The 12,328-nt window shown below is 39.8% G+C and overlaps 1 protein-coding gene across 2 annotated transcripts; it reads right to left on the reverse strand.

The window, feature by feature from the left end:
• Positions 1 to 3,951: 3,951 nt before the first annotated feature.
• Positions 3,952 to 10,893, reverse strand: osr1 (odd-skipped related transcription factor 1). 2 transcript variants are annotated; one of them, XM_085257893.1, is made up of 3 exons: positions 10,701 to 10,893; positions 6,931 to 7,631; positions 3,952 to 4,483 (listed from the first exon to the last, which is right to left on the reverse strand). In XM_085257893.1, exons 2-3 carry the CDS (start codon positions 7,605 to 7,607, stop codon positions 4,351 to 4,353), a joined length of 810 nt encoding a protein of 269 aa, XP_085114019.1. In that variant the 5' UTR covers positions 7,608 to 7,631; positions 10,701 to 10,893; the 3' UTR covers positions 3,952 to 4,350. The 2 variants fall into 2 exon arrangements, with proteins under 2 accessions (XP_085114019.1, XP_085114018.1); XM_085257892.1 differs by having other exon boundaries at positions 6,931 to 7,635.
• Positions 10,894 to 12,328: the final 1,435 nt, after the last annotated feature.

Consider the following 12,328-nt stretch of genomic DNA (forward strand, 5'->3'; position numbering starts at 1 on the left):
TACAAGAAATGCAGGAGTGTGACAGCAGCATCCTCCACACCTCTCCCTGCTCTATAGGCAAACTGGAAGGGGTCAAGATGGTGTTCAACATGCATTAAAATCTCCTTCTTAATTATCTTCTCAAATGTCTTCATGTTTTCCACTCACTGTATGTTTATACACCACTTGCATTTAATCATTTAGGAATGACTGCAAGTCTGTGACCGGTGGACTCAAAGGCAGGATAAATTAACAAAAAGTGAGCTATTTATTTGTCCAATAACTGGGTACAAAAGGCAAAACATGAAAGATAAATGAAACATCAAACACAAAACTTTAGCCAGACCCCTGGTGGGACAGCCAGTGGGACAGCCAGGGCGTTGTGTGTCGGCATCAAGGCAAGTGTCACGGTCCGCTGTGACAGACCGTGTGGAGAGTGCGTGGAGGACTCAGGTGCGGACACGAGTGACACGGGAGTAAACTTTAAACAAAAGCGAGCCTTTTATTGTGGCTGGTAACGCAAGAGAAACAAACAAGAATAAGGGCAGCTCAAAAGCAATAACTAAACAGAAACCTAAACTGGGAATGAACTAAGGTAAGGCTATGAATACAACAGACCGGGCATGGAAACATGGAGGGTGGGAACACAGACGACGCGACACAGACTGTATGAAACACAGAGACTAAATACACATGAGGGATGATCAGGGGAAGTGGATGCACACGGGGAACACAGGTGACACTGATAATCATAACAAGACACGGCAGGAGTGAACGTAACACTGATGGGAGATGGGCAAAGTAAAACAGGAAGTACACAGAGGTTCAAACAGGAGGAGAGAGAGCACGGGGAGAACGCAGACATAACGGGCTGGGGAAAACATAGAATAAAGCACAAAGAGAGACGAGGGCTCATAAATACACAGAGGGGCACACAGGGGGTAAGAGTCACGAAGGGAAAACACATAAGGAACAACGTAACAGATCAACCCAGGAAGCATGGCCTAAATAAAGAACAAAATACAAAAATACATGAAAACTAAGAATACTGGGCCCACATGGCCCAGGACCATGACAGCAAGAGACCTTGGACAAAATAGGACAGACAGTTGTACCCAGCATCGGAGCAAATACCCATTCCGGAGTGAAGCTGCAGGTCTCTGTCTGTCGATCTAGCTTCCACCATCGAGAACCAAGCTTTCGAATGTGTGAAGCTGATGGCGGTGGCGGCAGAGAGCAGGCGTACTTGGTCATAAAATCAAGTACGCCTGACTCATAAAATCAGTTCCTTCTCTGGAGGTTGGAGTGAAGAAGAGACAGCCATAGAACATTGCAGTTGAGGTTTGTGTTGTATATCTTCTACGTCCATTGTTGCTCAGAGCGTACTGTCACAGGTGGACTACGACAAGTTAGAGGACCCAAACACAGATGTGCGGAGGGTATGAAAGGCAGAGGAAGAACAAAGGGTGACTCGGTCAATATATAGATTAGGGGTGATTAGGGAAGTGGAGACGGCTGGGGAACACAGCAGGAACAAAATAGACATAATGAGACAGGGGAAGCAAAACTGAACATAATGCCCATGAGACAAGGTACTATCAACAACAACAACAAAAAAAGACAAGACATAACTGTTTCCTGACAGAGACAGAATACAGACAAAATACAATCCAGACAAAAAGGTGAATAAAGATGGAGCCATGACTGACTGGCAGAGGAGACGCTGATGACAAGACGCAGAGATGGGACTGTGATAGACTAGACACAAAAGGGTACTAACACAATCACCAAGTACTCGAAATATAGATATTAAATATGATATTTCTTAAATTCAAAAGAACAAATCATTAGTCCACAAAAGAGACTAAAAACACTGGACCATGATATGTCTTTTATCTTGTCTTCCTCCCCTCAACCTCAAACAGTTGTCACAGATGGCTGCCCTGCTTTGGTCCAAAGTTTCTTCCTGTTAAAACTAAGTTTTTCCTTCCCACAGTCACCAAGTTCTTCCAAATAGGGGATTGTCTGATTGTTGGGGTTTTCTCTGTATTGTTGTTGCGGTAACCAGGAGGAAAATCAACCTGAACCTGAGATTTGACTAACGGACAGGATCTCCCCTCCTTGGGTCTCCTCCATAGACTTTTCTGGAGATGCTGAGAAGTATGATTTCCCTGCAGATGAAGAACATCCTCTGATCCACCTTCTTAAAAAGGGAACCAGCACCCCAGTCTGACATGGAGAGACCCCATCCCAGACCTCCATGCAATGTGGTAGAGACATGTCAACTTGGACAGCCTTAAGGAATTTGTGGTGAATCTCATCCATGCCCAGGGACCCAAAAACTCAGGACTTGTTTAACTACATCAGTGACCTCACCTCCAGTAATGGACAAGTCTTCCCCCCAGCTCCAGATTCTGCAGACGTCTTGTGTATTGTATGTATGCGCTCAACATGTTGTATTTTTGTGGAAATTTTGTCCTAAAAAATGCACATTGAAAATAATGACGTCAACATCAAGTGATGATGAGCTGGTCCTGATGTTTCTAAACAAGAAAAAAAGAAACTGAGGTTCTGGGTTCATTCATTCACCCATCTATTCCTGCAGCACAAGGGAGAATTTCATGGTTTCTAGGAGTTGAATCTGTGTCACTACTACCATGCTCGTATATATTTCAGGGGTGCAGTTTGAGCTCCTGTTGACAGAGTTGGCACAACATCTGAGGAGGCAGAGAAATAATTTCAGAGAGTTTATTGACCTGGAGCAGTGTTTAGCAGTCTGTCTGAGGTAAAATAGTAGTATTTTATTATTTCCATATCACTGTATATTCAGCATGAGTGCGTGTTTTTATCTACAAGCACACTTGTTGCCAAAAGCAGTGGTTGATTGGTCAGAACTGGTTATTCAGATCCAAAAACACGAGCTTGGTTAAAAAATTTTCTTTTGAAAATTCCTCCAGCAAAATCATGTTGTTGGTGTGAAAAAATTTTAACACACAAAATATTTGCATAGATGTTACGCATCTGGTGTGGAAAAGCCTTAACTGAAAGTCTTGCTCGATGGTCTCACCAAACTCCCACACAGAAGTTTTTGCTTCATCTACTGCCAAAGCCAAGTCCTCTTGGCCTGCCAGCTGCCTCTGGAAACCCGCAGATTAACCAAGCTCAACGGGTATCCTCCTTCAGGCTCTGGTGTCCACCATCTGGTCCAGGAATTACCACTAGCACCAATGACCTTCCAGCTGAAACCCCCTCTATTGTCGAGGCCACAACAGCTTCCTCAATAGTAAATGCACAGAATATGGTCCACTCTGACTCAGTGCCCACAGCCTCTTTCAGAATGCTACGGTGTCTGCATTTGGGTACACTGAGCTTCTAGTAACTAATTTCCTTCTGCCACATGATCCAGTTCACCACTCGGTGGTGATTAGTTGGCAGCTCCGATCTTTTCACCCATGTCCAGGACATACAGCTACAGATCTGATGGTATGATTACAAAATCAATCGTCAGTCTCAACATGTGGATATTTAAGTCTTCAGTAGGACAATGAAGTTCCCAGATAGAGCACCTCCAGCATCCAAGATAGCTGTTTACTCAAGATTCATTCCCTAACCTCAAGGCAAAGTGACAATGACTTCCATGTTGGGCAGAAGATGAAGCTTATCTACATGTTCAAATTTCTAGATGGAATCTGTAATGAAAGCGATGTTTGCAGGTGGATAAATGCTTTCATCAAACAGATCATCTTTAAGTACACACTATTTTTGAGTTTTGTGCATATATTCACTTTTAATAATAATATACACTGTACTGTAAATGAGACCTCTCATTACTCATTACTGTCATTTTCATTGTTGTGAGTTTCGAACCATGGTGGATTGATCTAAATGTAGCTTCTTGTGACCATCTTAACTAACTTCTTAACAAATAGAATATTATTTGACTTCACACAAACTTGCACACGTGGCCATCAATTTACGCTAAAATGTTTATTTAAAATGATTATTCATTTTGAAAATAAATTTAAGACATCAAGAGATAAATGTAAATAATCAGGTTAAAGTGCAAAAATATGTTTTGATATAATATTTCTGTAAAAAAATAGCATGGGAATGTGATATTCAACGGGAGATAAATTTGTTTCTACACATCCACTGGTTTCTCTTCCAAGTCAGGCTTGATAAGTAAGTATACATTTATCCACTACTCCGTTATTTCAGTAAGAAATGGTTGGTGAAATGTTTCTTTCTTAAACATTATCTTAAGTTCTGAGATCAAAGTCTTGGGGGGGGGGGGGGGGGGGTTGTTTTGGGGTTTTTTTTACTCATGTTTTCTTTGGTCTTCGTTCAGTGCCCTGGTCCCTGTTGAGTGAATCACTTGATCTTGGCTGGCTTCAGTTCCTTGATCTGCATGTGTAATGTTTTGTGGACGGCCAGAGTCCTGGACTGACAGAAGCCCTTTCCACACTCCTGACATTTAAAGGGCTTTTCTTTAGAATGGATGTACCTGCAGAGGGGAACACAACACTCCAGCAAGTCAGTGTTTACCAAAAAATTATGTCAAATTTCAGATCATTATTTAAAAGGCAATAATTGTCTGGTTTTACCATCCTTTCATTATTACCCAGCAAGAAAAAGCACACAGGCTTAGTTTACAGACAGTCTTCAAGTGATTAACAAGATTTATGGAGCCTGTGTACTCATTAAAAGTGCCATTATCACAATCTGACTTTTTAGCTTAAGGCTTATAGCTTATCTGCTTAACCTCTGGGTGGTCTTGGGTCGATTTGTGCCATTTTTCATTGTTCATTTACACGCCATTTGCACTGTGTTGAATGGAATATAGCGAAAGTCTGCAAAAAAAGTTCGGTCACATTTACTGTTAAAATTTCAGTATGACTTCCGGAAATTAGCTTCAGTGGCTAAGCTACAGACAAACTTACACTATCGGTCCTAGTGGTCGATTTGTGCCCCATTGAAACCCATTATAAACGCTATTTTTCACGGCAAAAAAATTACGGTCAAATCGATCGTGATCGGTTATGTTTCCGTTTCCGTTTGCAGTACTGGCCTTAGAGTTGTAATTTTTTTATTTGTCCACCGGGTGGCGCCCTTGCTCCACATTTGACCCCGGGCTGGAAAACAGCGGGCTGCTTAAACAGACCTGCGGGAAACGAAGCCTCATTTCCGGCGTGCAGCAGCGGCTTCGCCTGCTGATCGGGCGGGACCATTTTCGGCCCCTAGGACCGTTTGAGGGTGCTTTTTTTTTAATCAACAGGAAATGACGTATTTGTTGTGACGTGGTACCGGACGTGTGTGTTGGAAAAAGGGGTCCGACGCAACATGCCCCGGTCATCGTCGGGAGTTAACCCGGGAGGATGCACTGATTTCGGCCTAGAGGAGGAGCATTTGCCGCCTGGAGACCATTTTCTGGTCCTGAAAAAAAAAAAAAAGGCGATCGAAATGAAGGTTGGTGCCAATCTTTAGTCCATCTAAAGGCCTAATTATAATAACAATCAAATATTACTTCAAATGTTTGTTTTTTTTAAATATTTCGTTTTGTTTTGGGGGGCTAAAAAAAACGGTGCGCTCATGTAATTAAACTGCGATTAAAAGGGTTAAAATCCGCGAAATGTAATTAAAACTTGACATGAATATTTCAAGGAGAAGTAGGTCTAAAAGATTGGCTAATTTAAAGTGGAAAAAAATATTAATATATAAAATTTTTACAGCGCTTTTTAGGGCGTGGTCGATTTGTGGCTCTAAGCCCGATGCATTTTTCTAGGACCCCCCAGTTCAGCAGCTTTTGTGAAGTTGTCTGATGTATTACAAATGTAATGCAATGCACAGAAGTCAGTGATATTCACTGACTACTGTGCACGAACACAACCACAAACTTTAGTTAGAAGACTTTAGTTTAGAAGAAGAATTGTGTAGATATGAGATGTTTTTGTTCATCCAGACAAAGATTGTTAGGATTAGCATGTTCTTTGCATAGTGGCAGTGAAAATACTAAACTTAGCACAAAAAGTTATGGAAATTTGTGTTTGGTCTATTATTTCTTTGTTGTAACAATGCTTAAATTTTATATCGTTGTAAAACGGTTTTATTTGCCAGTTCTTCACCGCCAATGCCAAACAGCTTATTCTGCTTCTGACTCTTCTGGTACCAGGTGCTGACAATCAGGTGCCATTGGTGTGATATAGGACAGCTTCAACCTAATGTTCCACAAAACCAAGTGGCAGCATTATTTGGAGTGAGGCAGTAAAGGCAGCCTTGGCCAAGTTTCGCATAAAGAAGATTGTCAAAGACAGGCCACTAAGTGGGCATCTCAAGAAGTAAATACCACAAGAAGACAGTTTTCTCATCCTATCAGCACTTAGGAACCATAGGTAGTCTTCTACAGTCTACAGTCAATATGGGCAACGGCTCTGTCCCTAGAAAACACGCAGTCCATCTCCTGTATCACAGGGCTGCCAAGAGGCCTGCTATGAGAACTCTTCACCATGGTGTCGGCAACATCAGGAACCTAGAACTTGAACATGTGGAGGTACATTATGTTCAGTGATGAGTTCAGATTCTGCCTATGGCAGCTGGCTCTCAGGGTAGCACAATAAGCTGTTTGGCATTGGCAGAGAAGGTTTGGCAAGTTTTTCATGGACACAACCCACATTCTCAACTTTGCTGCTCAACCCACAAATGCATTTTGCTTACAAATGTGGCCCCATTTAAAGGGAAATAACGTGGCTTTCCAGTGGTAAACGATTTATTACCAAGAAACATGTTACATGTTACAACAAAGAAATAATTGACCAAACACAAACTTCCTTACCTGTTGCGTTAACTTTATGAATAGAAAAACTGGGATTCATGTTAATGTGAACAAAACTTGAGTGGAAACTAATTCCATTGTGTTGAACTGGTTTGATAAAGTTGGATAAACCAGCATCTCACCTGTGGTCCCTGAGGTGATCCTGTCTCCTGAAGGCCTTGTGACAGATATCACATGTATATGGCCTCTCATCTGTGTGTGTCCTCTCGTGGATCAAAAGGTTGTAGGATTTGGTAAAATGTCGGGCACAGAACTTGCAGACAAATTCTTTCTTGGTCTTTGAAGGCAGTCGGCCTCGACTAGACTTGCGCTCTGGTGAAGTAAGTTTGGTCACATCAAGCATGCATCCCAGGCTGGCTGCGGTCAGGTGTGGAGATGATGCCTGCGCCGCAGAAGCACTAGCGCTCACTGTCATGCTCAGGTCCTCCACCTCTAACTGATCCTCTTTGGTTGCTGCTGCTGCCAGGTTGGCAAAGTCAAAGCGAGGCTTGTTTTTGAAGGTCTGTAGCAACCCTGCCGAGTCTTGCTTAGGTGGCAGAAGGTGAGGGAAAATGGGGATGGATGCCATACAGGAAATCTGGGAAGGAAGCTTAGAGATGGTGCAGCGGGGCAGGGCAAAAGCTGGGTACCCCAGGGTCCACTGGTGAAGGTGGACGGCATGCAGGGCGCTAAAGCTGTAGATGCTGTGAAAATGATCTGCAGGCAGCTGAAGACCTGTTGAACTCTGGATGAGGGAACAGTTGGCCAACTGAAGTGATGGGTGGAGAGGAACTGGTGCTGGCAGAGTCTTGCTCCCCATGTCTGCTAAATCAAATCCAGCAGGCTGTCTAATTGAGACAAAAAATATCAGCTGATGAAAATATCAAACTTCAACTGAGCTACAGTTGTTTCTTTATAAACATTTATTTATTAAATTCATCAAATAAAAAAATCTGTTAATAAAAAGAAATGATTAAAAAAAAGAATGTACTTGAATGTAATGCAAAGAGCATAAATTATTGGCCAAAAATTTGTTGGCTAAAGTACATCATAGTTTTCAGAATACATTTCACCAAAAACATCAAAGAAAAAAGGAAAATAATAACAAAAGTTCATTGTAAAACCAGTGTTAGTATGCACACACACACACACACACACACACTGAAAGCTCATGCACATGTGGTTGGGTGTTTCTTGTTACCTTCCCAGGTACATGCCTGGGGGTGTTGAGGGCAAGGAAACAGAATGACAGCATTCAACCAGAGAAATACCTGTGAGCTATTAAATCAGGTTTGATCAGCTGGAATAACAATAGACAATAATGCATCTTTGTCTGAGGCAGACGCTGATGGACACAAGCCATTGGAACTTCAAGTCCCATTGTCTGAATGAACAAAACCCACAAACCACTCCTCACCTCTTCGTCTCAAACTGCTTGTTTAAATAAGGCTCTTTTACCCAAGTGCCTTTCACTTAGATTTGAATTTTTACAAATATGTATAGTTTGGATATTTTTCACTTCACTATAAGTTTTGTGTCGCTACAGTAACTGAGGTAGTTACAATTACAGTTACTACCATAAATATACAATGTTTCAAACTGAATATTTAATTCCAAAAATGAAAACTAACCAAAAGATATTATTTTGATACATACAAAGTTAATCAGCTGTTATTAGTGGTTAAAAACCATTAACACATTGGTCAACAACATCAAAATGCTGCTTACTCATGAAATGCTGCTTACTTCATTTGTAACAATACGCATTAGCATTTTTTGATATTTAATCATTCAGTCTTTGCATTCAACAACAACACTTACATCGTACAATATACTGTATCATCAAATATTAACGTTTAAAATCCTAAAAATTTGAAAGTCAGATCAACATTAACAGTTATCATTATGTTCTTTGAATGCTCATTACTCACATATTAATGCTAGAGCAATGTATCACAAATGAGGATTTGTGTGAAATATATTTGAATCACTGTTATTTGGAGAAAAATAGAATTTGGCTGTAATAAGGACAACACATTTGTTTTAGAAATATGCATGAAGGATCATTTGTAAAAAGCCAGACAACCTTTGCATTTCATTATATATCTAGAATGAACTTTTTGAGTCTGCATAGTTTGTTTTATAGTTTATAATTATTGGCCATTTTCAGTCCAGTGGTTGGAAATAGCAGTTGTGCAGTTTATAATAAAGAAGCTAAATGCAAACTTGACAGATGAATAAATTTAAATAAAAATATAGAAAGCCTTAACTGCAAACCTGAAGCTACTCATCCAGGTAGTTGCAGTGAGGACCAGTGAAGCTCAAACAGCCCCCTGGGGTCTGCTCCTTTCTGATCATGTAGCAGAAGTAATTGATTTTTACATAGGAGGTAATTAGAGAAGATACATGCTATGCTGCTAAGCCTTTCCACACCTTTAACCCTTGCTGTCTGCATATCACAAGATTCCAATCTAAACACCCACCAGCCTGATTCAGCCCCTCAGGGGTCTCTGTTGTGAACATTGGAATTTCACATTTACCTATTTAAGAAGAATAACTAGTTAGTAGTATTACACATGCCAAAGAAAAGAGACTTTACAAAACAGATTTTTAATAGATGAATGAATAGACGAATTAACAGACATATAAAGAAACAAACATATATTGTGAAATAGTCACAAATTAATACTAATACTAACTGCTGTGAAACTTCCTTGTTCTTTTACTAATAGTAATGTTATGAAGCTCGTTGATTTTAAATGCAGCTCAAAATGTATAAAGTATATTTCTTATGAACTATGCAAAATATTAAACTTTCTATTTCAAATGTGAGTAACATTGTCCAAAACCGAAGCACTGAAGTAATAAAAACGTGTTAATTTAAGTAAAGAAACAGGTTTATTTTTACAATGCAGTGTAGATTACAAACCTAATATTTTTATTTTTACCTCAGTGGAATATCTAAGAGTTGTTATGGTCTGGAAACTGATATGTAATCTAGACTTTCAGGCCCTCACTGCTTGTTGTGCTGTGTTTGCACAGCGTACGCAGACCTCAGAACAGTCATTTCTCACAGTGATGCTGTATTTGCTGCTTTATTTAGACAATGTTTGGGCTCTAAGGTCATTTAGTGGATAATGAAATGTCGATTTAAAAAAAAACATACTGTTTTGGCCGTCACTCTTTCCACAGACCAATTATGCAACGCATATACTGTACATTTCCTGACCCAGGTGACCGTGAGCAGTATCAGTTATTAGTTAGTTGCCATCATAGCCCTGAGAATGCACCCATTTCATCTTTAAGAAAATAGGTTCACTTTGTTTCCTTTTTCTTTGTGTAATTATGTGCTAATGTTTGCTAAAATTTTATCTGTGCACTTCCTTCGTTACTTCTTTATTTACAGGCAAAGATAATCAATAAAAACAACCTGCACTACTAACAGAATTAAAAATAAACTTGCGAGTCTCGATGCATATATTGTACATATTGTATTCAAATTAAGATTTATTTTATTGAAATAGGCAAAGGTATAACAAATTGCATGACTGAAGTGGAAACAATTGTTTTTAGGGCACCACAAATGTAAGTTTTTAAGAGCAAACTGTGTTTTTATCTATTGGCATTAATTTGTAAAATATGTGTTATAAATTAGGCTATATTTAATGCAAAAATAAGGGTTTTTTGAAAATGGGCAATAATGACAATGGCAACTTAGATGACTCGAAATAATTATTGGAAAAACAGAAAATGAGCAATGACATGACATTTTAAACAATGTTTGCAATAACTGTAGGCTAATTTAATTTTTAATTTAAAAAAATGAATGTGAAACTTTTTTTCCATTCAGCATCTGGATGGTCATTATCGTTTTTATGTTTAATTAAAACAACAACGTGAAACAAAGACTTACCAATGAAATAAAAAGTTGTAAAAAGCTGTCCTTGCGTCACAACCTTATGCGGCCTTGTTTTATCGGTGTGGATGCGTCACTGGTATGGTCGCATGTGCCTCCGTGCTCCTGTTTTCCTCCAGTGTGACTTCAGTGACGAGGCTGAGCTGAACAGGAGGCGCGCTGTGGTGGTGTACTTGTTATGCTGAGACGCTTATTCCAACTGCCTCTTTATTGCAGCGCAGCCTCCGACACCTAGGCACGTCACACAAGCATGCCCATATACAACGCAGCAGGCAAAGAACATTGCTAGTATATATCGATCACTGAACAGTTCTGGTGTGTTTCACGTTAGTGCGCCATCGGCATGGCTATGTGGAGCGTGCATAACACATTTCATAGATAATTAAATTAAAAGTGTAGTCAAACTTCCAGTGAACAAAATCTGCCACCTGGTGGCAAATGCTTTTGCAAAAAAAAAAAAAAAAAACACACCATAAAAGTGGATTTATGAGGAAGGAAAAACTGAAATTTGCATAAAGCTGAATATCTTGGCATAGTATTTCATAAGAAATGGTTACATGTCATGGATAGATAAATAACAAACTTCCTACTTCCTACTTTCAGAAAGAAAGTAGATTAACCACTGTATGAACCAATCTGCTGTGTCCTTGTAGAGCTGGAAAGACTTTGTTTTTTAAAACAGATTTTCAAAAATATAACTGGCTTAATGTTGCCATGGGCATCGATAATGTTTTATTAATTCAGGCTTTCGTGTTGTTTGGGGTCCTAGTTGGTGCTGGGTTCAAACAGAAGGAGATGGTTAGAGAAAAGCAGAAAGAAGACAAAACATAATGAAATTAGAGCTATCTTTCTCTTGTTGTCACTGTCTGTAATCTTGATAATTTATTTTATTTTTTAAATGGATGTAACGGTCTAATGGCACTAAACTTCATGTATTTTAACACTTGTGTTGAGTCATAGCCAGGGGGTCTATACAAATGTGTAATTTCATGACTATATGAAACAATACTGGGAGGTTGTTTACGGAGACCAAAACACTGTTGACTCATTGTGGAAGTATTTGTGGTTAAAGCTGCTTTTGATTTGTGCAGATTTAACACTGCGTGCAGGTGCCCTTGTGTGCGTTCCCAAACACATGTACATTTTCAGGCTGGCTGTAGCTCAAGAGGTAGATCGAGTCTACTAATTGGGAGGCTGCTGGCTGCTCTAGTCTGCAAAGTATCGGGCAAGAACCAGAAGTTGCACTCCAATGCATCCATTGTAATATGAATGTGTGTGAATGACAGAAAAAAACTTCTTGCATGAGTGGATGAATGAGATATATGAAGTGCTTTGAGTGCTGCAGTAGGGTAGAAAAGTGCTATTTCTGTCACAGTTAAGTTTCAGGGTTATCAGTCAATCCAGTTATCCAGGATTTATTTTACCTGCTTTGGTGCAAATGAAAGTGACAACTATACTAAGCATTTTGTCCTATTAATGTCAGCATTAACTGTGGGGTTATTCACTGTTAAAGTAACTTGCTCCAGAGCAGGTTAAGTTTAGAAATCAACAGCCATGAAGTCAGCACCTATTGACCAATCAGTTCCCCAGGGTCACAGTTCCTGGAAGATACCTCAAACCTCAGT

Source organism: Mchenga conophoros, linkage group LG19 (assembly GCF_057382185.1).
Source record: "Mchenga conophoros isolate Kocher_MC1m ecotype Shallow Benthic linkage group LG19, M_conophoros_male_GT1.1, whole genome shotgun sequence".
Lineage (NCBI taxonomy): Eukaryota > Metazoa > Chordata > Actinopteri > Cichliformes > Cichlidae > Mchenga > Mchenga conophoros.